Raw genomic sequence first — 27741 nt, 5'->3', positions numbered from 1 at the left:
TTTTGGATCTTATAAAGGAGGACATCTTTAGACAAAGGTTCTTAAGCAGCAAATGCACAATGTTTACTTGGACCAAGGTCCAAAGGGAGAGAGTACTGTGAGTAGAGGGAGGGAGTGTCCCTGAAATCATGTAGCACATGTGTGTTTAAATTAACGAAGGATAGACTGATGATTTCAAAGGTCCTGTAGCTTTTACACCCTGTATTAACCATAGTTCCTTAATGTATTGGAAATAGAACTTTCAAAAGTTAAGCCAGTGAGGCAAAGCACACAATAATTCCCTTCTCTTATGCTGACCATAGTTTTATGAAAATGAATTTTTAAGTGTCTTTTCTTTGCATGAGGCTTCTTGGCAAGAAATAAAATCTGTATAATGCATTACCTCTGGCTTTTTCCTTAAAGAGCTCAAGGATAGACATATGGATAATAGCTTAAAAATATAAATATGGTCTTTCCAGTCATAGAAACCTTCCGATCCAAGAGGTGCTTTTCCCACTTTCCAAAAAATACAGGGCTGTATACACATACTCGTAAGGCACCAAGGCAAAATACATGGTATTTGACACTAAAAAAAACCCACTGAACTTTTCTTGAGTATTGTAGCCCTGTGATCAGACAGAATGACTTGTAGTCAAATCTAGATGCCAAGTTGCTGTGTCACCTTCTAGCTACTAAGTCCTGTAACTAAGCATTTTTGTTTGGTAAAATTATAGAAGGGTTGCTGTTGGGTAAGATATTTTGTTCTATTTTAGTACCTATAGTTCATCTAGGAAAATGGCTGTCACTTGGTTTTCTCACATACTTATTTCATTTGTCTGTTTGAATGTGTACATAGGGAGAAATGAATATTTATAGTGTCCTTCTAAGGAACAGTTATCCACTCCCACCCCAGGATAGGCTGTCCTGATCTCTAGGAGTCTCTTTAATGAGTCCACACTGGGGAACACATGATACTTTCTGGTTTATGCACACATATAGGTTGGCAGTGTGGAATTTATGAATGCTTCATTAGGAAAGGCCACTGCCAATATAGGATTAGTTTTGAAAAGAGTTGTCTAAGCAGCCTTCTTTTACCAAGCATGCAAATATGAACTAGTTAACTTTATTAGGATAATACTTACAGACAGTAATATAAGGATTACAAGTTGCATAGTCAAAATCATCATAAACAGTCTAAGTAATACAGTGATAGGGCCTGTGTCAGATGTCATTCATGGAGGTAAAGATATTTTTATGAAGTGGAGAATTGTGGAATACTTGTTACATTTCCTTGGTAAAGTGTAAGTCCTTCAAAGGTAAAACCAATCTCTTACTCATGTTTGTATTTCTAACACAGTACCTAGCACTTGTTTGTTGAATGAATAAATGAGTGAATGAACCTGATTCCTTAGATTTTTTGAAATGAAGAGGTTAAATTGTTTCCTGGAAATAGAAAATGTACGTGCAAACCCATCCTTGCTGTTCCACTTTGACTGAGAAGGATGCCTTAGGATCCCTTCTCCAGTAATCTTTTAATTGAGTAGGGGAGAGAGGTCTTAAAATGTTCACTGAATGGCTGGATATGGAATTACATCAGTGGACCACAAAGCTCCCTTCCTCCCCACTCATTTTTTAATTCCTTTGTAGAAAGGAGGGATAAATGGTGGAACAAAACATTCCAGAGCATTGTGACTAAATGAGCTATCACCAGAAGAAATCAAACAAAGGAGCATTTAGGCACAAATTGAAGAATGCCACCAGGGCTGATTCTGCATTTGAGACATCCCGCTAAAACTGGAACGTGCTTATTTTTGTGTTGCCGTAAGGATAATCTGTTTTAAGGAAAGTGTTCCCATACACACCCCTGCCACTAGGTTATAAATTCTGCATTAGACTCAAGGTTTCTGGTTATTTTGTTTAAACAAGCTTATAACTAAATATTAAGACATTTCTCTAATAGAGCATGTTTGAATTTTACAGCTGGCAGGGAGCTTATGGCTTAGGAAATTGAGTGGCTTCTCCAATTTTGTGCCAGAGATAGGACTAGGGATTTGGTTGTTGTAATTCTCCAAATAGTGCTTTTCCACCACACGGTGTTGTAGAAAGCCATTTAAAAAAAGAAAAAATGACCCTGGAGCATTTTGATCCCAGAATGTTTTTAAAAATTCATGCATACTCTAAGTCAGTAAGTCAGGAATTATAAACTGTGGCATGTGGAACAAAATCCAGCCTGGTTTTGTATATAAAGTTTTATTGGAACACATTCACACCCGTTCATTTATATTTCATCTACAGTGCTGCAATGGCAAAATGAGTGATTGCATCAGAGACCACGTGACCTGCAAAGCCTAAAATATGTATTATGTGGACCTTTATAGAAAAAGTTGGCTAGCCCTTAGTATAAAGTAAGGATGAAAAATTACCTTAAAAATTAACATTACCAATTTGTAATAAATTGGAAGTAAAATAGGATTTCTGAGAAAGCTAAAAGTTAGCTTGTTGTTGAGAGGTATAAATACTCTGTATAGAAAAAACTAAAACACCTGCTTGCATTAAACAAACAAAAAATCCCCTGGGTTTCTAAGGAATCTCTGAGCACTTAGACTCAGAGATTTTATGAAACTTGTGACTTAAATAGCATTGACTTACAATGGGAAATGCCTCAGACTGTCTTTTATGTTGTGATAACCCTGATGGAACGTGAATACTCACCAAACGTCCTTCTTGGCAGGTGGAATGGATCCAACAGCAAGTGGTAAAAAAGCGGACAAAGAGGGATTATGACTTCAGTCGTGCCCAGTCTACCTATTTCAATGATCCCAAGTGGCCCAGCATGTGGTATATGGTAAGCTTGCTAAGGAAGCCTGGCCTAGGGCCATGTCATCTAGTTTTGTGTTGTATGCAGAGAATCTGTTGGTCTTGGGAGGATGCAGAAATACTGACCAGGCATTATTTCCTATTTTAATACCCACCATTTGAGATTGGTTAATGGCCTATGATGCTGTCTGGATTTTCTAACTTAGCTTGTTGGTTAAAATAAGGAGAAAAAGAAGGGAGTTCCGATTCACAGAAATTCTGTTTGAGAGCTTACTTTGTGCAGTAGCTTTCTAATTTTGGGCCAGAGGATAGAAAAATACGCAAAGGTGCACATACCCTTAGACCTATCAATAATCATGTTCACTTCTGATACACATTTACTGTACCTTGAAACTAGTCTAGCTAATGCACACGGGTTCTTGAACATCATTGAAATGACTCTGCTGGTAAGTAACAGACCCCAAAATTATGTCATCTAATGTGTGCCCTCTCACTTTAGGTAATATTTTGTAAAAGTAGACCAGGAAAAGAAATCATTGGAAAGTGTTCGATTTGGTAGTTCATGGTTCAAGCAAAATATTTTTCAGTGAAGGAAACTTACTTAACATGTTGGGAAGAGTAATCCACCAGTTCACTTGGCATGGCCTCCTTTGAAAGCATACATCTCTGATCTCTTAGGGATTTTAGGTTCATGATCACTGAGAAATGAATTTGAGTATGTTACTTACTCTTACTCATGAAATCCACATGTCACCAATTTGCTCTATAATGTGTAAATCACCCTTTACTTTCTTCTTTCTTGAAAGTTTTTATTGCTAAATTTTGTCAGTATATTATTCACTATACTACTTTAGTTTTTATATTCCTGTTCCTTATTCTTTACAAAATGTCTCCAAACTGAAAGAAGAACATGAATCTGTAGCATTCCTATAGCTGCCTCATGCTTTCCTGGCTCCCTGCCTCCCATTCCTTCTGCCTGGAATACGTTCCCTGCCCTTCCCCACCTCTTTGGGTCAGGATCCCCTGTCCTTAGAGCCCACACCTGAGGCTGACTGCTCTGGAAGGCCTTTCCTGTGTTCCTATCTTTTGTCATTTTCCCTCCTCTGGTCTCTTGGACCCTCTCCATGCTGCTCATGGCATCCATCGTGGCACTTTACACTGTAGTTATTAATATTGTTTTTTAACCTTCCCCATTGGACTTGGGGGAGTCTCTTGAGGGCAAGCTCTGCATCTTGATCCCTTTTTATATCTCCCCAGTAAACCTAACCCAGCACCTTGTAAGGCTAGGAATTTTTGCTTATTTTGAGATGGGTGAATGTGGCTGGTATTTCTCTTAATTTCCCTTTTCTTAGTGTTACCCAGAAATGAAAGGTTATGGAAATATTTTGGACCCCAAACAGAATTTTACATAGAAATTTTCCTCTTGTTTAAGGGGGAAAAAAGGAATCATAAAGCTAAGTTCAAGGGAAGGTGGATCTAAGCATCCTTAGCCCCAGTAGCCGCAAAGAGTGAACCCCAAGGGAAGGCATTGGAGTGAGCACTGGCAGGAGCTAAGGAGCCTTGTCCGCACTGACAAAATGATAAGAATGTAATGGGATTAAGAGATAGGAGGAAGCAAAGCTGCCTCTACACCCCTGTTTATAAGACCAGGGTGAGAGAGACCCTCTTTGCTTGTTCTCATAGGAAAGAGCCAAATCGCTGTCTATGCATGATCCATTCGACAGTAGAACTATCTGGCAGCTTTCCCTGATCCTTTCATCACCCCAGCAGGGCAGACTGGACTCTAGCAGGTGCCATGACCAGGGCTTTAGCCCCTTGGCTAGCCTGGTGGCTGAAGGTTTCAGTGCCTGCATAGTGAGATCTTGTCACTCTGAAGAACCACTATTATTTCATGTCTTTCCAACATGAGGAAAGACTGAGAGAAGAGCTTTTGATTGGCCATTTAACATATTGGATGTTTTTCAGCACATATTTGATGATAATATTATAAATACATAACCTTTATTGAGCACTTACTATGTGCCAGGCAATGTGCTAAGTACTTTATGAGGTTTTTCTTTTTTTTTTTTTTTGACAGAGTCTCACTGTGTCAGGCTGGAGTACGGTGACGTGGTCTCGGCTCACTGCAGCCTTGACCTCCTGGGCTCAAGCAATCCTCCCATCTCTGCCTCCCGAATAGCTGAGACTATGGGTGTGCACCACCATGCTTGGTTAATTTTTGTAGTTTTTGTAGAAGAGGGGTTTCACCATGTTGCCCAGGCTGGTCGCGACCTCCTGGGCTCAAGTGATCCTCCCACCTGAGCCTCCTAAATAGCTGGGACCACAGATGCATGCCACCATGCTTGGCTAATTTTTAAACTTTTTGTAGAAAAAAGGTCTCACTGTATTGCTCGGGCTGGTCTTGAACTCCTGGGCTCAAATGATCCTCCCACTTGGCCTCCCAAAGTGTTGGGATTACATGTGTGAACCACTGTGCCTGGCCATGAATATTTTTCTAATGGAGCTGGAACAAATGCATGTGTTAAAATTGGCCTAGTTTTAAAATGAGAAATCTGTGAGGCTTGTGAAATTTAGTTAACTTACCTAAGATCACCAAGCCTGAAAGTGGTAGAGATGCCAATACAGGCAGGTTGATGCAGAGTCCGTGGGATTAGCACAACATCCTGTCTCCACCCTTCTGCTGTTTACGGTGCTGTGAGGAAGCCTCTAATCTATCCAGAGAGAAATCACTGAACCACATGGCAGAATGGTGGGTCCCTTGTAGGATAAATAAAGTATCTTGAGGACAACCAAAGTACTTCACAGATTCCTGTTAAATGATTACTTTCCCTTAATAAAAGGGATGGGAAACAGGTTCCATACCTTATGCTTCTCTGTTAGGACAGAACGAGAGGCAGGACTCCCAGATCTGCAGATCTGGATGCCCATCCCCATTGCTTCACTTAGAATCTCCATGATTAAATCAGTCAAACTCTCCTCAACTGTAACATAAAACTGTCTAGCTCTTATGTATGAGTGGTGTTTTGCTGCATAACAAAACTTAGTTTTTAAAACAATTATCTCCCAGCCTGGGCAACACGAGGAAGCCCCATCTGTACCAAAAATACAAAAAATTAGCTGGGCGAGGTGGCATGCTCCTGTGGTCCCAGCTACTTGGGAGGCTGAGGTGGGAAGATGGCTTGAGCCTGGGAGGCAGAGGTTGCAGCGAGCCATGATTGTGCCACTGCACTCCAGCCTGGGTGACAGAATGAGACCTCCTCTCAAATAAAAACAAAACAATTATCTCATAGATTCTGAGGGTCAGGAATTCAGACCGGGCCCAGGGATGATGGCTTTCCTCTGTTCTGCGATGTCTGGGGCTTTAGCTGGAAGACTCAAAGGCTTGGTGAGAGCGGGAAGATAGACTTCAAGGTGGCCCAGTCACAAGGCTGGCACATGGGTTCCTCTCTATGTGGGCCTCACCACAGGGCTGTGTGAGTGTCCACTTGACGTGGTGCTGGCTTCCCAAGCAGGTGATCCAAGAGATCGTGTTGGAAGTGGTGATGTCTTTTATGACATCTAACCTCAGAAGTCACAGACCCTTATTTCTGTAGTTTTCTATTGGTCACATGAGTCAACACTGATTCAGTGTAACAGGGAATATGTGTGGGTGGCGTACTAGGAGGTAAGGAGTGTTGGGAGCCATCTTGGAGGCCGGCTACCACAATTAAATGAAATTTTTAACGAGAAGCCTTTATTTAACACAGTGCCTGACACCAGAAAACCCTCAGTCAATCATAATTGTTACTATTCTCTGACTTCTTAATTGCGATACATGGTAGTTCCTTTTTACCTTTTGTTTAAATGAGTCAAAGAAAGGTGAGATCCCATGTCCAGTGGGCATTCTTTGGAGTATTGTTTGGCAGCACATCACTGACACAGCCCAGGCAAGGTGCTGATACCCTTCTTCCTTTTCCTGAGCCCTGGAGCTGCTGCAGTGTTTCTGACCTCCGTAGGGTCCTGCCTCCAGCTCGTTAGCCTGGGTCCATTTCTGTCATTCAATATTTATCACAGGAGAATGGAGATTAAAGAATGGCATGAAGTGTGCCTGAGTGTCTCTTTTAATTAATTTAAAAGCTTTTCCCATGTCGCTCCTCCCCTTGGAAACTGGTGTGCAAAATCATTATGTCTAGCCTTGAGGTTTGGGCAATATATTCAGGGAAGAGTGCATTTGTGAGAGTTTGTTATGGAGATGATAGCTGTATAATTACTGCTGTGTCCTGACATACTGTGTTGAGATTTCTAGGAGTTGGAGGGTTAATCCTAGAAATTCAGTTCACTTCTTGTTCCATTGACAAGCTTCTCCTGCATCTGTTATTTGCTAGACATGGTGCTAAGCGCTGAGAGTTTAGAAAAACATGATTTGTGCTCCTAAGATTAATAAAGCAGGGGAGGAATATGTAAGCATCAAAGAAAACTTGCTGTGCAAGCAACTCCCTGCTAAAAGTTTCTCTGGGATCATGTGCATGTATCTAGCCTCTGCTCCCTGGACATTGGCCTGTAATTTTTGCTTGCAGATTTGTTTCTTCCATTAGAAGCTCCTGCAGAACTGTTAAACAAATCCAAGCTTGGGCCTTCCTTTAGGTTTTGATGTGGAGTAGGGCTAAGGCAGTGGGATTTCGTCAGAACTAACGTGTAGTATGTGGTAAATGCGCATTAAATTTTGATTGAATAAATGGATGAGCAAACTCTGCAATAAAAGCAAACCTGTGTCATTTCCGTAGTAGAGAACGCTTAGTGTGTGTCAAGCATTTTGCCACACTTTCATGTGTATTATCTTATCGCCAGTGTTCCAGTGAGTTAATAACTACAGTTACTATCTTCATTTTATAGATGAGGAAATGAAAGCAAAGAAAAGTTAAGTCACCTGCCCAAAGTCACACCATTTACCAGGGACTGACCCTGGTGTTCAAACTCAGTCATTTACTTGTAACGTAATTCTACGTCATGCTTCATAAAGGACAGGCATTAGAATCACCTGGAGGTCTTCTTAAAACCAGATTTTTGCCTACCCTCCCACCCCTGGCACAGAATCTGGGAATTTGTATTTCTAGCAAGTTTCCAATTGATGCTGATGCTGGGGTCTCAAAACCCCTTTGAGACACCACTTCCCTACCGTATTTAAACCCAAGGTTATGTGAGCACAGCCTCCCCAGTTATCAGATAGGGAAGGAAAGGCTTTTAAACTTATGGCGCATTTTAAAGCGCACTTGGTCAATTTAACTTTTTCTTGATCTTATACCTTCCTCTTACACTATTTTCTATTTGGAAAGCTGGCAGCTTTAATATGAGAAGATATTTTCACTTTACCTTCACTGATTGAAAATACCCTTGGCTTATATATTCTTTCAAGCTGCTCCAGAGACAGAGGATATCTGATAGGAAAGGTCATGAGGATTTGGCCACGTCTTTGGGAGCTCAGTGTAATAGAATTGGTTTTAAGGTACCCAGCTGATACAGTGGGCCATTTTTTCACGACTAAAGAAAACTCAGTTTGACTCTAGAGGCAGAGAGGTGAAGTAAGACTCTTCCTCAAGAATCTGGGACTACCAATTGAGAAAGTTTAGGGAGATAAATATTTTTAAAATTATAAAATGTTTAGAATGTTCAAGACAGCCTAGGCAACATAGTGAGATCCCCTCTGTCTAAAAAAAAGTAAAATAAAAAAAAAATTAGCTAGGCTTGGTGGCATATACCTGTAGTTCCTGTTCCTGCTACTTGGGAGGCTGAGGCAGGAGGATCACTTGAGTCTAGGAGGTCGAGGCTGCAGTGAGCTATGATTGCACCATTATGCTCTGATCTGGGAGACAGAGCAAGACCCCCATCTCTGAAATCATAAATAAATAAATTATTGAAATGGCTGTCCATCCACCCCCAAACTAAGGAATGGAGTATCATCTATATAATTGAAGTCCCTCGTGATCTCTATTTTAGTAGCATCTCTTCATCCTCTACAGAGTCATCACTTGCGCTGAATTCAAAATACATTGAGGGGTTTCTCCCTTGTGGTGGGAGGCTTCTCTTTGTAGGAGGACTTATTCAATTTACAATAGATGTATGCTTTTGAAGTCAACATAAAACACACATTCATACATGGAATTCAACAGTTGATCTATTGCATAGTCCCAAGATGACAACTTAGAAATGATACTTGGCTGAAAATGTGAGTTTAATAGAAAAGATCTTTTATTCCTTTAGTTATGTAAATATTTCATTGCTTAAGGAAATTGATGTCGCATTTACGGTATTTCAAGTTTAACTGTTAGCCAATAATGATTTTGGAGAATCCCGTAGTAAATAACTTTAAATACACACACACACACACACACACACACACACACACACACACACACAATTTTTTTTCTGCCTCACAGAAGGACTCAGAAGTGTTTCTATTTGACTCTCAGACTCTAGTAATTCATATGACTGGTACTCTTGACTCATCATCCTAGTTAGCACAGTAGAACTTTTTGTGATGAATATTGGGTGGCCTATTTAATATGCATTATTTAAAGGCAGACTGTAATAAATGGATTCATTTTTGATGTACTACCTCAGATTTTATGAATGCTCTCTGGGTGGTTTTTCTGAGGGAAAAAAAAATTCATATTTGTCAATCAGCCGAGTGAAAATTAGCTGAGTTCGGTTATGCATGTGGGGCATATCTGCCAAAAGCTATGAACTAGCTAGGATAGTAATTGTGAAAAATGATTTTAAGCCCCATGGCTTTTTCTCAGCCAACTGGATGGTGTTCAGTACTCCAAGAGTTTGAGACATCACTGTCTATGCAGTTGGCACACATTTTTCTAATGATTTATACTGTCATTTGACTCATAAAATCTGATGGAGTTTGTGGCATTATTGTCCTGGCAGCTTGGAAATCGTCCTTTTAAGACACCCCATTTAGCTGTTTTAATTGAAAATGCAACATGGTAGAAATCTGCAACCATGTGGCACATTCTGATGCAAGCAGGAGACCTCCTGAGAAAGGACAGATGCCAGCGAGGCAGTAAATAATGAACTGGTAGGAACTAGTAAGAGTTGAGATGTGGTTTTGTTGTACTGGTCCTAGCTCTGTGATCTCTAGAAAGGTATTTACCTCTCTCAACCTTAGTTAATTTGAAAAACTGAGGAATATAGACTAGATACCTTCTTAAGATCATTCCTGTTTGAACATCTAGTTCTACATGGCTAGTTGTACTGCATATTGAGCCTAGAGAGATCACATACCATCAATGGGCCCATGTCTTGATCTCTAGCCAAGAGCTACCCCATGAGATGTATACCGTGCTTTCATGACATTACTAATTCAAAGTCAATATGTACCTTGTTTCGGAGATCCCAAGACCACCTACAAATTTGGTAAATCACTGGGAAGACTTACATGACTCATCATGTAGTCATACTCATGGCTATGATTTATTTCCTAAAAAGGGTACAAAGCACAATCAGCAGAAAGAAAACGCACACGGGGCGAAGTCTGGAGGAAACCAGGATCAAGCTTCCAAGAGACTTACTTTAGTAAATCACACAGAAAGCACTTAGTTCCTCCAGCACTGAATTGTGACCACACACGTGAAATGTTATCTACCAGGGAAGCTCATTAGAGACTCAGTGCCCAGTATTAGGAGATGGTCTCATAGGCATCCCTTGCCTACCATATACCAAAATTCCACAGCCACAGAAGAAAAGCAGGTGTTCATAATAAACCATATCATTTGTATAAATGGCTTAGGTGCAGTGAACAATTCTAATTGGGGAATGGCAGGAACCCTCCTGAAACCCAAGTTCCCAGATGCCAAACAGCCCAACCTTGCACACAGGATTTTCAAAGGCCACCAGTCTCAGGTCTGCTATGTTAACTCCTCTGCACTTTTCCAAACCAAATTCATGATCTTACCCCCCAGATTTACCTGCTTCCACTGTTTCTGCTCTTAGTGAGTAGAGAGAAACCTGGATGTCATCCTTGACTCTACCCTTAAAGCCAATCCACCACCAAGTCAAAGCTATTTTACCTCTTGAGTCAGTTGCCATCATCCTTCCCCACCACCACCTTATTCTAAGCCATCATCTCTTAACTAGACTACTACAACAGCTAGTTATCCACCTCCCAGTTTCTTTCTTTTCTTTTCTTTCTTTTCTTTTTTTTTTTTTTTTTTTTTTTTGAGATGGAGTCTCACTCTGTCGCCCAAGCTGGAATGCAGTGGCGCGATCTCAGCTCACTGCAACCTCCGCCTCCTGGGTTCATGCAATTCTCCTGCCTCAGCCTCCCGAGTAGCTGGGACTACAGGTGCCTACCACCACGCCCGGCTACTTTTTTGTATTTTTAGTAGAGACGGGGTTTCACCGTGTTAGCCAGGATGGTCTTGATCTCCTGTTGTGATCTGCCCGCCTCGGCCTCCCAAAGTGCTGGGATTACAGGCGTGAGCCACTGCATCCGGCCCCACCTCCCAGTTTTTACTTCTGAACTCTTCCAGTCTGTTCTTCATACAGTAGCCAGAGTGATTATTAAAACCCCCAACCAACCAACCAGCCAACCAAAGAAAACACCTCCCCATTTAGTCATTTCCCTTTGCTTAACACTTCTGAAAAGACTTCCCACTGTTTTAAGAATAAAAACCCAAATGCATATCATTGCCTTGAAGGCCTCACATGATTTGTTCTCTGCTCACCTCTCCAAACATCTTGCAATACTTTTTGCTTCGCTTTCTGCTTTCATCCCACAGGCCTTATATTTCTTCATAGAACTTACCAAATTCCTTCCCTTCACAGATCCTTTAAACATGGTCTCTCTCTGCCTGGATGCTTCTCCCATGTCCGTCTGCTGGGTTAATTCCAATGCTCCCTTGAGATTCCCATAATCTTGAGTAGACAGGTCCCCCACTCCATTTGCTCTATCACCATGCACACCTCTTTATGTGTACTTAATGCAGTTATAACTTTCCATCTCTGTGTGTGATCATGTGATAACAATCCTTCCCATTAGATACATTCCATAAAAATCATCATGGAAACCTTAGTGACTCACATAGTTCCTGATATATAATAGGCCTTTATAAATACGTGTTGAATGAATGAATGGATTAATAAAGCATGAATAAGTAAAACATTATTTGTTCTCATGTTTATACTGCACTGTATTTCTAGTTTACATTAACTTCAATAAACTGCCAGTAGAAGAAGAAACAGGTGTTTTATGACTTTTTGGTATGTTTTGGAAGAAGTTATGTCTTTGTGATTTTATCTGGGAGTGCTTTTTCTGATATCTTGAATTGGGAGTTGTGTTCCTGAGATATTCTTGCGATTTGGTCCTCATATCTGGTGTATTTACAACTGTCCTGCTTGGCCTCTAGTCACAGAGGACTATTTCTTAGGTCTGTGGGCTAGATGGAGGTCCAATCTGTTAATAGTTGCAAATGTTGACATTACTTTTAACAGGATTCATTCATACACACACACACACACACACACACACACACACTCACACCTCTCTGATCTTGTTCTCTTCCCAATGATGATGACTTCACTAGGAAGAAAAAGTCAATAATATTTCATAATATTTCTTTATCATTTGTTTTCTACCCATTATTTCTTTCATTATGGGTAGTAATCATAATTTTCTGTGGTAGTTTGTGAAGATCTATTTCTACTATGGCATTTTGAAAAATCTGTCATTTCCTTGATGAGTTTAGACCTGTAAGACTTTCAAATACTGGTCTAAGGCTATTTAGGGAGCCAAACATGTGAATGACTGAGCTGGAATAATAGCACCTCCTTAAAAAAAATACTTTGTATTCATTAAATCAATAACACAAAATAAAAATTTTCATAATTAATAATTCCAAGAAAAAGCAAACTTGTATCTCAGGTGCGGTCTGTATTTGTTCTACAGCTTAGGGAATCCCAACCGAATTAAAGTTCCCATGAAGAAGACTTTTATTAATGCATTTATTTATTCATTCATTTATATTTGGCAAAGATTTATTTTTTCCAAGAACCTATATTATTCATGATGCCAAGGATAAAATAGTAAATGCAATGACCATGTTGCCTTCTTTAATGAAGTTTAAGGGGAGCATTTTATGGGTAGGGATTTGGGTAATTTTCATCCTTTTGCCTAATCAGTTGATGCTGGCCTACCGGGACATGGCAGAACTATAATTGGTACTTGCTAATTAAGTTATGATAATTATGATAACTGCGATTTCATTGTCCCACATGATGGTTGTGATGGAAGTGGCTATATTAAGAATGTTAAATTAACCTGTAAGTAACTAGTCAAAGTGCTTCCAGAAGAGGCTAATAATTAATGATCCACTTAGAAAAATCATTTTGATAACATCTATTTCTGCCAGTGCAAATTATTACAACCTTTTAAGAATTTCCTTGCACAAGATACAATTTATTTCATACTGGTAATTTATCTTCTCAGCTTTGCTTTCAAAGAGTAAAAAATATGTGAGAAGTCTTGCCCTCTGGGCCCCTCTCTACCATGATGGTGGTTCTGTTAATAAAGTTTTTTGTTTTTTTTTTTTTATCAAGATCTTAGCTAAGATTTTTCTTTAATTAGTAACTCATTCTCTTTTGGAGAGCAGATAGGATTGACCCTTGACCTATCTTAATCTGTGGTTGTCTTCCTGAACATGTTGATTCAAGTTATTTTATCAAACAGCTGCTCTGATGCCTCATTGCTCATTTACTTTTCACTCAGTATTGGGATTAGTTGTAGTGATCAGGGCACATTTTTCTGGCTGACTGTAACCTATCTCTCTGCCAATAACTAGGGTTCTTTTAGTAAGTGCTCAATAAATGTCTGTGGATATAAAGTGAGGAGAGAGCTGGTCATTTAGATTTCTTCATTTACAAATTCACAGAACTAAGTTTGGCTATTTCTAAAAGGTGATTTTGCCTTCAGATGTCCTGTGTTGAGATTCAAGTTCTAAAATTATCTGAGACAGAAGCATCTGGAACGCTTCTTTTTCTTAATTTTGTTTAGCAGTGAACTTGGCTAGGAAATTCATGGAGTAAAAGGAATGATTTTTAGCAATCCAGTGATGAAATGAATTGGAAAGAAGAAAAATGCCTAAATTGCCTGGGGAGAAAGTATTAACCATCTTCAAATAGAATGCACATGCACATCAATATGATTTTTCCAGTTTCTCCAAATGTAAGGAGATCCTTGATAGGCTGCCTCGGCCTAAGGTTGGGATTGTAGACTGGTGGTGGATAGTCCAAAATGCAGATGATTCAAGTTGAAAGAGCTGCACCACAGCAGATGAAGTGAAATTACAGTGAGACATGCAGAAGAAAACTATTAATTCCTGAAACAGGATTTGATTGCTTAATTGCATAAGTCAGAATTGAAATTGGGTTCAGAATGCAGAGGTGTTATTTTTTGCTGGTAGATGATGTGGACAGTCAAAAATGCTTTCACCACTTACTGTTTCCATGATTAAAAAGAGGAAAAACCTGATGAGAAACTTAATTTCTTTCTTTATGCTAAAAGTCAGTCGGTTTGTCTGGATGGTGTGTATTCAAACATTTGGTATGAGAGTTACAGAATAATCTTAAACGACTATTTGGAAGAAGTCTAGCTTTTGTTCTACTTCTTTTCTCTTTTAGTTTCCTGGTGAGTTGAATTTGACCCTTGTGAAAAGCCTAATGGTATAGAAATTCTGATCCAGACATTCAAAATTAGTGTGTCTGAAGCAAAGTCAAACAAACTATGGTCAGGTAGCACAGAACTGTGTTCTTCTAATAGTCTCGTTGCATGGTGTCCTGAAACTTAGTTAAATTAGCGTCTTTAAAACTTGGTCTTTGGGTGTGTTACCTAGTGATAAAGAAATCATTTTTATCTTTTAGAGAACTCATAGAAATTCAACAGTATTCTCAGTCATAGTAAGTTAAGCATAGCTGGCCCACGTAATTTTTTTTTTTTTTTTTTTTTTTTTTCAGCTCACTCCTGCTCTGCTGAAATGTTTTAAATGCTAATTCTGACTTTTCTTTCATTACTGTGCTCTGTGTCACAGGCCCTTCCACTTAACATCTGTGCATTTACACAAGCACACAAAAACAAACACTGTGCATGTTTTTGCAATTAGTGCTTACTTTGAATCAGGTGGTCTTTAAGAAGATCATGAAAAAGGAGCCCACAGACCACCAAATTAGAATGGGTCTAAATCATAATTCAAGCCCTCAGCTCATGCTCAATACTGATCTAGTATGTTTTCAGTAACTAGAAATATACTCTACTCAGATGGCTCTTTCTGTAATGGGTGATTCCACTCAAAAACACTTCCTTGTACTTTATCAGAAACTTAACGTCACTTGGTCTAAATTCCAGGTTGGGGATCACATATTTGATCTAGTTTACATGCTTTCGCTGTAAATATTATAGAAATCTTTTGGAAAATTTAAAAGCAAAAGTCAGGAGACTAATATATCATGAACATCCACATCTCCATTACCAACTTCAATAATTGTCAACTCAAGGCCAGTATTCTTTCATTTATTGCCCCGTTTACTCTGATTGTCTTAAAACAAATAGCATACCTCATTCATCACCGAATAGCCTAGTATGTATCTGTTTAAGATATGAACTACTTTCATAAAACCATATTACTATCACATAAAAAATTAATTTCTTTATATTATCAAATATCCAGCCAGTTTTCAAATTTCCCGATCTAAAAATTTTTTCCTTGTCATTTGTTTGAGTCAGGCTCCAAATAAGGCTTATACATTGTGATTGATCAATGATGTGTCTCTTATTTATTTATTTATTTTTTATTATACTTTAAGTTCTGGGTTACATGTGCAGAACATGCAGGTTTGTTACATAGGTATACACGTGACATGGTGGTTTGCTGCACCCATCAACCTATCACCTACGTTAGGTGTTTCTCCTAATGCTATCCCTCCCCTAGCCCCCCAGCCCCTGATAGGCCTCAGTGTGTGATGTTCCCCTCCCTGTGTCCATGTGTTCTCATTGTTCAATGCGGAGTCGGTCAGGAGACCCTAACCCAGCGGCGCTAGAGGAATTAAAGACACACACACAGAAATATAGAGGTGTGAAGTGGGAAATCAGGGGTCTCACAGCCTTCAGAGCTGACAGCCCCGAACAGAGATTTACCCACATATTTATTAACAGCAAACCGGTCATTAGCATTGTTTCTATAGATATTAAATTAACTAAAAGTATCCCTTATGGGAAACAAAGGGATGGGCCGAGTTAAAGGAATGGGTTGGGCTAGTTAACTGCAGCAGGAACATGCCCTTAAGGCACAGATCGGTCATGCCATTGTTCGTGGCTTAAGAATGCCTTTAAGCGGTTTTCTGCCCTGAGTGGGCCAGGTGTTCCTTGCCCTCATTCTCGTAAATCCACAATCTTCCAGCTTGGGTGTTAGGGCCATCATGAACATGTCACAGTGCTGCAGAGATTTTGTTTATGGCCAGTTTTGGGGCCAGTTTATGGTCAGATTTTGGGGCGCTTGCTCCCAACAGTTCAACTCCCAGACCTAAAACCATAAAATCCCTAGAAGAAAACCTAGGCAATACCATTTAGGACATAGGCATGGGCAAAGACTTCATGACTAAAACACCAAAAGCAAGGGCAACAAAAGGCAAAATTGACAAATGGGATCTAATTAAACTAAAGAGCTTCTGCACAGCAAAAGAAACTACCATCAGAGTGAACAGGCAACCTACAGAATGGGAGAAAATTTTTGCAATCTATCCACCTGACAAAGGGCTAATAATCAGAATCTACAAAGAACTTAGATTTACAAGAAACAAACAACCCCATCAAAAAGTGGGTGAAGGATGATAAGTCTCTTACATCTCCTTAATTTTACAGGCTCCTCTCCATTTTTTTCTCGTTTGAAAATTTTTGATTGAAGAATCTAGGTTATTTCAGGCTTCATGTGATCTGGATTTTGCTGGCTGCAATCTCATGGGGTCATTTTGCAAGTTCTGTCCCTGATATTATCAATAAATTGGTAGGTAGTAAGAGCAAAAGGCTCAAATTCAAGTTTAATTTTATTTTCGAGAAGGTGAGGGAAGACTGCTTCCCGGTGACGGTGTGTATTTCCATCTGTAGGTACAAAATGTCTGCTTGTCCCTCCCTGTGATATTAGCAGCTGCCGTCACCTAGATCCTTATAAGTGTTCATTGAGGTTTGCCAGATAATGACACTTATTCTGTTATTTCTTCTTCATTTAGTCGCTAGAATATTTTGATAAAGAGAAACTTCTCATCAATCATTTGTTGCAGTGAGATACAGTTTCTGTAGGAAAGGCGAGATTAATCCTCAGTTCTTTCATTTTATTTATCGGGGCTATTTCCCTAGTATTGACTAAAGGGCACCAATGAGATGTTTTCCTAGTTTCATTATAAATTCATTAACTTAAACATAGTTGATGTGTTTTATTTCATTGAAGTTGTAAACCTGTTCTTGCTTAAATTGCCCCATCTTTGGCTAGAGAGAGCCTATTCAAGTTGACTTCTAGGTCCTTTAATGTGACCCCAGTATATTCTTTTTCTGGTATAATAAATGCTTCCATTATTATCTTGTATATTTTGTGTTCCAGGCCTGGAATCAACCTTTTCTCTGAGACCCTTTGTTCCTTTTTTTTTTTTTAAACTCATATTTAGAGACCACAATATGAGTGTTGTGATTCTCATTGTTGTTGGATTAATATTTAGGAGTTTTCAGTGAGCAGAGTTGAGCAATGTTTTTTACATATAAAATAGCCCATGAATTTATACAGATATTTTCAATTTAAAATCAATTCACTTTTACTCTCACCAATTTTACATCTGCATCTTTTCCCCATGTTGAAAATTCTCTTCTCAGTGTCACCAATATAATTACTCTTTGATTTTATCTCACGCTATATACAACACACTGTTAGAATGACAGAACTACCATCAGCACTGTGATAGCTGCCAATAATTTAAATTTTATGTAGTTCTTTTTGTCTTTAAAAATGTATCCCACACATGTCATGTGGTCAAGTTATTTGTTCAAAATTAATTGAAATATTTCTCTCTGTGTAAGTATTTTGAAATGACTCTCATGCTGCCCAGAATCTTCTCAAGATGAGCTATCTTTAGTCCTCCAGAAAAAAATCTTTGTTACATATTACATGATTTCAAGTCTACTCTACCATCATAGGTTTTTTTTTTTTTTTGCCAACATAGTTTAGTTTATGCTCTCTCTACTGTCATTGGAAGGTTAGAAAATATTACAACGATATGCATTACTCTAGCTTGCACAGGCAATAGTAAGTGGAAGGTAGCAAAACCATCTGTTCCAGCAACCTGATGCCCTGGAAATAAATATTCTGTCTTGAAGGGATGACATTAACTCTACTAGGTCTTGCACAATAGCATATAATTATTTCCCCTAATGTGCCTGTTTTAGAAAGGAGTGTGTTAAACTTGCCATTCTTTATTAATCTGAAGATGAGGTAAAGCAGGGCTGGAAACATTTCTAATTGTAGAATTTTGTCCAAGAAAATGAAAGATTAAAGAGATCCGTAATAATCAAACCTGATTCATTCTGGACAAGTGAAAGGGAATGTGCAGTGAACAAATCATTTAAACTACTTGTACACACTAATGAGCATTGAATTCGTTCTATCCTCCCAGGACTGAGAACTAGGAGTTACTACAGGCTGCTCAATAAAGGCATTAATTTATGTGTAACAGAAGGGAAAATGAAGGAAAGAAACAAGACATGTAATTCCCATAGAAGAAAAGTAAATTGGTAATGATTTTATTCATTCAACAACATTTATTGAATTCCTCCTGTGTATCAGGTGTAATTCAACCTGCTAGAGATAACAAGTATGAAAAGATTATATACCCTGCTCACTACCAGGACAGAGTCAAACTGGGAAATAGCTAACTTTATGTATTGTCTAATAGTATAGTGCAGGCATGCATGAAGCACTGTGAGATCCTTGCAAATATACTCAAGCATTTCAATCTTGTTAGGATCTTTAGTTTGATTACACGGGCCTCAAGTTCCTAATGTGAGAACAAACATATGTCATATATCAAAATTATGTGATACAGGAGAAGATTTTTTTGCATGCAAATGAACAAGTTTCACACAATTACTGCAAAAATTGCCTCCCTTGGAAGACCACTTTTAAGGATTCTTAATAGGCATCTCCAAACGTAAATCATACTGATACGAACAAACGTAAGATTTATTTACTGTGGGAATTCTCATAGACTGTTATCCTAATATGCTGTGCGAATTGACAGAAGAGATGTAAATAGGCAGTATTTGTTTCCCTGACCTATTTTTCAGTTTGTCCATAGGGTACATTTTTACAGCAAAACATTGTATCCATTGAGATTGGGTTGTAAGTGATCAGAAAATTCAATCCAAACTGGTGGAAGGGAAACAAGTGAAAGAAGGAGGGAATGTATTGGCTTCTTGAACTCTGGCATGCCTCACTTGATCTCAGAGGTAAAGCAGGGCTCCAGGAACTCAATTCTTTCTGCCACTCAGTATAGCCCTGATCTCTCCCATTGCCGGATTCTCAAACAAGCCTGCTGCACATCACTGCAAGATAGCTGTCAGGAGTCCTCAGTTCAAGTCTAATACGAAAAAAGTGAGAGCCTTTGCCTTGGTATGCCGAGAAAAATTCTCGTGGGTACACACTTTGCCTTCCATCTCTCCTTACCTCTTTCTGCAGTCTGTTCTTGTTTTCTGACTGCTGAGCCTCGAGTACCTTGTTGGCATCCAACTTTTTTGGTACCTCCCAATGCACTTTGGGACAAAGTGATTTAGAGGGAGAGTAGCACATAAGAGATAGCAAGAGTCTAGAGAGGACTACGAGGCTACGGAAGGGAGGTCATCCCACCCCAGTAGAAATCCTGGAACATGGGCAGGCATCCTTATCACGTGTGTTCAATCGTAAAGGCAGCTCTTGATGAAAAGCCGTCACCTGACAGCTTTCAAGAAGAGACAGCTGGCAGGCTGAGGTGGGAGTATCACTTGAACCTGGGAAGTCGAGGTTTCAGTGAGCCGTGATCATGTGTCTACACTCCAGCCTGGGCAATAGAGCGAGACCCTGTCTCAAAGAAATAAAAATAAAATAGTGTCTATGGTTTTTTTTTTCCTTCCAATAGTTTGTTTTAATAAATTTGAAAAGTACAAACAAGTTGAAAGAGTAGTGTAATGAACACATATTAATACCTTCCATTCACCTGGATTTACCAAAAAGTTAATATTCTTTTCTGTCTCTTTATACACACATAGAATGTTTTCTCTGAACTCTGAAATTAAGTTCCAGACATTGTGAAAATACAGTCCAAAATACTGCAGAATGCGTCTCCTAAGAACAACATTCTCCTGTATAACCAAAGTACCACCCTCACTTCTAAGAAAGTTAATGGTGATTTTATCAAAATTACTGTCCATATTCAGTTGTCACAATGATTTTTTTTATAGATCTATCCCTTTTGATTCCGGAACACAGGGTCATACATTGCCATTATTTATTCCATCTCTCTCTCTCACTTATTTTTTTAGAGACAAGGTCTCACTCTGTCACCCAGGCTGGAGTACAGTGGTGTGATTACGGCTCACTGCAGCAAAAAACTCCTGCACTCAAGCAGTCCTCCGGAATAGCTAGAACTGCAGGTGTGCACCACCACAGCTGGCTAATTTTTTAGTTTTATTTTTTGTAGAGCAGGGTTTCATGTTCCGTAGGTTGGTCTCAAATTCCTGGCCTCAAGTGATCCTCCTGTCTTGGCCTCTCAAAGTGCTGGGATTATAGGCATGAAACACCGTGTCCAGCTTGTGCCATCTCTTTTAACTATTAATCTAGAAGAGCTCCGCTGCCTTATTGGAGGAATGGGCACCTGGGGAAGGTAGGAAGTGGTCTTTCATGTTCATGATTTTGATGAGGCCAGGCTTATGGTTTGTAAAACAAATCTCACTTTGGATTTCTTTGATTTTTTTTTTCAGGAGTAGATGAGGAGTTAAATATTTTTAGCATAAAAACTACCTAGGGTAAGACTGCATCCTTTTCACGACTTCCTGCCAGGTGGTATAATGTCAGAGGTCCCATTTTTTTGGTGATGTTAACTTTGTTCACTTGGCGGATTGAGATGATATCTGCTAGATTTCTCTATTGTAAAGATATGGTTTGTCTTTGTAATTAACAGGATATCTGAGGGATGATATTTTGTAGCATGTGCATATCCTATTCCCTGTCCATTTTTCCCCAAGATTTTAGCATTTATTGATGACTTCTACCTAAATAAATCATTACATCAGTGCTTGCAAGGTGTTGGTTTTCTAATTCTGGAATCCTTTCTTTACTCTGCTGTTTTTTAAAAATATCATTATTAACTCATGGATTCTATTCAAGAGTGATGATTCATTACTGACATTACTGACTTTATTTTTTGTTCTGAAATTGGCCCTAGTTTGATGAGTGGGAGACCTTTCAAGTTGACTCCTGTGTCCTTTTCAGAAGTTGCCATCAGTTTTTCAGTACTTCTTCCTTTACAGCACAACAGAATGTTCACCTTGTATCTTCTCTGCTCCAGACCTACAAATAGCCGTTTCTCAAATAGGTGGTTCCTCTTGTTTAGGAATGGTGTTTAAAAATCAAGATATCGGTGAGAAGGGTGTCATTGGTTCTAATGTCCTTTTTCAGCAGACAGAGCTAAGAAGATATATCTGGAGGTTATAGTGGTACCTCCAAATGCAATTCCATACCACAGGTTCTTCCTCTTCCTGACACATTTCAGATTTCTTTCCCTTCCTTTCACAGTGAGAATCATAGTTATTAACCATATCCATAAATTTACTACAGTACATGCAAAATACTGCTGAAATTACCAGACCACTACTACTACCAACCACAAACTTATGTACAATTTAAGATTTCTCTTTGTCCTGAGAATATATTCCCTGAGGCAATAGAGTCAGACTCTTTGGTTCCAAAGTTGCTTAAATAAATTTTTTTTCTCTGTGATTATGTCATTAATTTGATAATACAGTTAGGTTAATTTTCTTCTGTTTTATTCAGTTTTAGAGCTCTCTCCCTCATCTTTATATATTTAATTGTATTATTTACTTAATTTTATGTTAAAATATGTAAAACATATGGTTCAAAGTAAAATACGTAGAATACTATATACACACTTTTTTATGTTTTGCTTTTATCACTTAATCTATTCTTGGAAATCACTATATATTAGTTCATAGAGATCTTTAATTCTTTTTTGCAGTGGTGTTCTGGTAGAGTTACCCTAATTTATTTAACTAGCTACCAATGAGTGTGCAGGTAGGTTGTTTCCATATGTTTCTACAAATAACTCCAAACTGAATGACCTTGTACACATACTTTGTGGTTGTTTTTGTAGCTGTATTTTCAGGATAAGTTCCTGGCAGTAGATTGCTCATTCCAAAGGTAGAAGGGAATATAGCATTATTAGATATTGCTAAATCTCCCTCATTAAGGGCTAGGATAGTTTACATTCTCATCAACCATGTTTGGATGCCTTCTTCCCCTCAACTGGCTCTGTTGTCAATTTTTGAAATTTTTCTTTTTAAGAGACGGGGTCTTGCTTCGTCACTCAGGCTGGAGTGCAGTGGCACAATCATAGCTCACTGCTGCCTCAGATTTCTGGGCTCAAGTGATCCTCCCACCTCAGCCTCCAAGTGACTGAGACTACAGCCTCCCAAGTGGCTAGGAGCACACCACCATGCCCTTTTTTTTTTTTTTTAAATTTTTTTTCTAGAGATCAAGTCTCACCATTATTCTAAGGCTAATTTTGGCTTGTTTGATGGGTGAGAAATGGCATCTCTGTGTGTTTTATCTGATATCAGAATCACAACCCTGCTTTGTCCCAACTCTTTATTCTTAGGCATTTGAATTACTCTATTTTAGGTGTTAGATTTTGCTTTGTGAGACAAATTTTCGTGTATTTTTATTTAATAGAGATTTTTAAGCTCATTTTACATTTATAAATATGACCAATAAATTTCATCTCATCTGTCATTTTAGATTTTATGTATATATAGTTTATATTGGGTTATTGTGTTTTGTATGTGGCCCATTCCTTTTCTTTTGAAATAATTTATTTTGGTTATGGGGAAGGTTGTATTATTATTTTAGTGATTATTATTTTATTTATTTATTTATTTATTTATTTATTTATTTATTTTTTTCGAGACGGAGTCTTGCTCTGTCACCCAGGCTGGAGTGCAGTGGCGCAATCTCGGCTCACTGCAAGCTCCGCCTCCCAGGTTCACGCCATTCTCCTGCCTCAGCCTCTCCGAGTAGCTGGGACTACAGGCGCCCGCCACCACGTCCGGCTAATTTTTTGTATTTTTTAGTAGAGACAGGGTTTCACCGTGGTCTCGATCTCCTGACCTCGTGCTCCGCCCGCCTCGGCCTCCCAAAGTGCTGGGATTACAAGCGTGAGCCGCCGCGCCCGGCCTATCTTAGAGATTATTAAATGTAAGCTTTATATGCCCTTCATTCCTTTTTCCCTTACTTGATCTATATTTGGTTTGTCAGCTTTAAATCAGATCCGTTGAGTCTACCTATGGAACAATTCATTAGCTTATCCTATTTTACCGTTTCTCTTTTCTCCTTCTATTTTAAGTTCATTATTTCTATTTTTCAGAACACATAACATATGTTTCCTTACTCTTCCACCCTGGTTCCCTCCTTTGCTTTTATCTTAGATTTTCAAATAAATATGTTTCATGCATCATCAGTTCTTTAGTGAGTCATATCATGGTTGGACAAAACACATCTGCTAGGTTACCTAGAAAGGGCTTGTAAGTGCAGTATACCCTGGGTTTTTAATTGTATCAAATGTCTTCTAGAGGCTTGGTATTTGAAGGATAGCTTCACTGATAGTTTTTTCCCCACAGGTAACCCTTTATTTATTTATTTATGTATTTTTTGGTGTGGAGGTCCAGGAGACTTTTTTTCTTAAAGTGTACTGTTACAGATTAGACACAGGTACAAAGCATATTAGGTCTTATTTGCCAGTTTTCTTTATTAGTTACTTTTTCTTGAATACTTTCAACCTCTGTGTTGCTTTTTGTTCTCTTTCCCATGTTTATGCCTTTCCTCAATGCTCCTGATTATATTTTCAGTTGAATCACTTCTCCCTCGGACACCTTGTAATTAGTTTTTATTTCTAATATAATTTAGTGATCAGTTTATTTCCAGGGTTTAATCAACTCTGGTTTTACATCTTTCTGGTTTTTGTTCTGTCCATATATTTTAAAACTATTTCTTTGAGCTATATTTCCGTATCTTCAGATTCTATTTCAGTGTGTTTCATTTAGGTTCAGATGTGTTTCATTTTTGTGCTGTTGCAAATTTTTGAGTAGAATTTTAATCAACTGCAATATTTTGATTCTCTTTTTATACTTTGTTGTTACAGAACATTGCGTAGGTATTTGTCTATTAGTCGCCATTCATTTTGAGATGTTTTATTTTCTTAGATCATTAGTAGCATTTGTGTGTAGAAACAGGTGGGAATTTGAATGACTTATTAAGTCTCCTAGTTCAAAAGAACAATAATATTTTGATACAGTAAGAATCATTTGATTTTATCAATGCATTTGGAGGGAGTGAGAGGAGGGTAGATGGCCTTCTGATTTAGTGATTCTCCGTTGCTTTAATATGACTTCTGATTTTCATTATTTTCTTTTTTTGAGACAGGGTCTCACTCTGTTGCCCAGGCTAGAGTGCAGTGGCATGATTATGGCTCACTGCAGCTTTGACCTCCTGGGTTCAAGTGATTCTCCCACCTCAGCTTCCTGAGTAGCTGGGACCACAGGCGCCTGTCACCATGCCCGGCTAATTTTTTTTTGTGTGTGTGTGTGTGTGTATTTTCTGTAGCCACAAAAAAATACAACATGGTTTAGCCATGTCGCCCAGGCTAGTCTCAAACTCCTGAGATAAAGTGATTTTCTTCACTTTCGTATCTCTTTCTCCATCAAGTCTTCAGGGGGTTCCCCTTCTAATTCGCTCCTTCACTCGCAGAACTGGTGCCTTTCTATAATTTCCATCTCTGCTCCGTTGCACTCTGGGCTCCATGCAGGTCTCAGATCTGTCCACCATATTTCCCTACTGTGGAGGGGCTTTCTCTGTGTAAGATTATTCTATTTGTGTCTCACCATTACTGGGCTTCTGCTTCCTTTTACTTTTCTGCTGTCTCTATCTGACTTTCTGCTCTGGAGTGATTTCAAGAGGGTTCTGCTGGATTTGAGTATTTTTCTCCTGCTTATGTGTAATTTGAGGTTTGTTGTGTTCCTTTTTTCCTAGTTATGATATAAATCTGTGTTTAAAAATTTCATAGTTTCTCTTTGTTTTATCTTTATGTTGTTTTGAAGGATGCATGGGGAGATTAAGATTTAGATGGCTTTCATTATCCTACTGAAACCAGGATTAGATTCTTTAGATCCTATTCTGGATAGGAAGCAAATAGAACACTGCATATTTCCTTCTCTTTGCTTTTTTTTTTTTTTTTTTTTTTTTTGAGATGGAGTCTCGCTCTGTCACCCAGGCTGTAGTGCAGTGGCGCAGTCTTGGCTCACCACAACCTCTGCCTCCCAGGTTCAAGTGATTCTTCTGCCTCAGCCTCCTGAGTAGCTGGGACTACAAGCATGCACCATCACACCCAGCTAATTTTTGTATTTTTAGTAGAGACGGGGTTTCACCGTGTTGGCCAGGATGGTCTCAATCTCCTGACCTCGTGATCTGCCTGCCTCAGCCTCCCAAAGTGCTGGGATTACAGCTATGAGCTTTGCATTCTTGCCATAGGCATCTTAATTCTTCCTTAAGAAAGATAGATGCAGTTAATTAAAGTTGGAGATGTCATAGGACAAATTAGTATTATGCTGTAAAGTTACCCACCCTTAGACTGGTGGCACTAAGGGTTGGCAGATGTAGAAAGTGAAAATAGATGTTAATTTGAATTTCAGATAAGCAATGAATAACTTTGTAGTATAAGTATGTCCCATCCAATATATGGGATCTACTTATACTAAAAAAGTTTTTCTTGTTTATCTGAAATTCAAATGTAACTGGAGGTCTTGTATTTTATCTAGCAGCTCTACTTTAGGGAAAGAAATGTTTGTTACTATTTTTCATAGCCCACGTGGTACCTAGAATGATACCTGGGATCGTGCTGAGCAAAAAGCATGTGCAAAATATTTGTTGAATTAAATATGCAAATTTAATTTAATAAACTTAGTGATCATAAGATATTTCCTAATGAAATGTGAGGATAGCAAAAAAAAAAAAGTTCAATTCTATTCAATCTCAATTTCAGTTGGACTAAAACATTTTTTTTCAAGTTATATGAATTGATGTTCTACTTAATGGTTTTCTTCGTGTTTGATTTTTCAAATAACCTTTACAAATCCTACTATCCACTTTAGGAGGCCGAGGTGGGTGGATCACGAGGTCAGAAGATTGAGACCAGCTGACAAACATGGTGAAACCCTGTCTCTACTAAAAATACAAAAATTAGCCAGGCATGGTGGCGGGCGCCTGTAGTCCCAGCTACTCGGGAGGCTGAGGCAGGAGAATCGCTTGAACCCGGGAGTCGGAGGTTGCAGTGAGCCGAGATCACGCCACTGCACTCCAGCCTGGTGACAGAGCGAGACTCCGTCTTGAGGAAAAAAAAAAAAAAATCCTACTACCTTAAACTGTCACAAGGTGGAGTATATATATATTTATGTATGAGAGATAGATCATATATAGCTAGATAAGTGTAATGAAAGCTAGATTGGTAGATACATGGAGCAATCACAAAAGCTAAGGAATAACCGTATTTCAGACTGTCTTTTTTCTACCCTACAATCATACTTCATTATTACCTGCTTTATATCCCTTGGTTTATGTTTAGGTAGCTCTGGTGGAGATTACCTAATCTCAGAGAAGGCAAACTGTCTCCTAGCCCTAGGGAATAAATCATGAATAGTCCAAGCCAGTCATGGGATGCATGTGCACTGTACCAGGGATGAAGAAAGAGATATACCAGTGACCCAGTTTTTAGCCAAATAACAACTACTGATGAAGTTGATACTGAGGGATTTCTTTCTCTTAGGAGAGAAAGCCTTTTGTGATGTCTTTCTTTCTACTTGGGATACTGATGAGGGATATCATACAGGGAGCTGTGGCAGTTATCTTGAAATCAGGAGGCACTTTCAGAGGACAAAGGGCCAACAGCTAAGTCTGGTGGCTGAGAAAATAGTCTGGTTCTGTAATGATGTCATTAACTTGGAATCACCAACTTTCAGATTAACTGGATGATAATTAAATGCTTTTTCTGATGAAGGTTAATTGGGGCTTTTTTTCCTTGCAGCTAAAAACATTCCAAACTATTAATGGTACAAACTTCTCACTAGAAAGTAACTTCAGGAATTTATAGGTTAAACACATCCTTTTAAAGGAAGTTTTATTTTTTGTTTGTCTTAGTTAGAATCTTTGGAGGACTGTGATCTATCACTTTATTGTTCACTGTGCCCTTTCTTTTTTAATGAAAAATAAGGTGTTGGAGAATAAAGTGGAAAGGGCTGCATTTTTCTGCTGTGTCGACTGAGCAGCTTTTTGGATCTCTGTAACTCCAGTTTAACATCTTTCAACATCTTTCTCCACTTTTTCCACTTTGGAAAGCCCTGTTCTAAATAATCAGTGAAAACATACCACTGTCAGACATGAGGATGTTTGGACTTTGATTGTCTGTAAGGTGTTTATGTTAGTTACCCATGAAGAGCTTACTAATTAGATAGAAAAGACAACATGCTTGGAAAACTATGTTGCTGAATGTGGCTGCGGAAAGCTGCTGCCCTAGTGTTGAATTTAATTGTGTTAATGTTATTCCTTTCATTAATGA

The 27741-nt window shown here is 38.7% G+C and overlaps 1 protein-coding gene across 3 annotated transcripts in view; it reads left to right on the top strand.

The window, feature by feature from the left end:
- The window catches only part of PCSK5 (proprotein convertase subtilisin/kexin type 5), a 464720-nt gene that overhangs the window by 92616 nt on the left and 344363 nt on the right, over positions 1–27741 (top strand). For all 3 annotated transcript variants that reach the window (XM_030809749.1, XM_003267429.4, XM_003267428.4), the window contains exon 3: positions 2711–2824. In XM_030809749.1, coding sequence (XP_030665609.1) covers positions 2711–2824 — 114 coding nt within the window. The remainder of the gene's footprint in view (positions 1–2710; positions 2825–27741) is intronic.

The sequence above is a fragment of the Nomascus leucogenys genome, chromosome 1a (assembly GCF_006542625.1).
Source record: "Nomascus leucogenys isolate Asia chromosome 1a, Asia_NLE_v1, whole genome shotgun sequence".
In the NCBI taxonomy this organism is placed as follows: domain Eukaryota; kingdom Metazoa; phylum Chordata; class Mammalia; order Primates; family Hylobatidae; genus Nomascus; species Nomascus leucogenys.
Note: the sequence above shows the minus strand (reverse complement) of the source record. Positions and strands in the feature narration are given on the sequence as shown.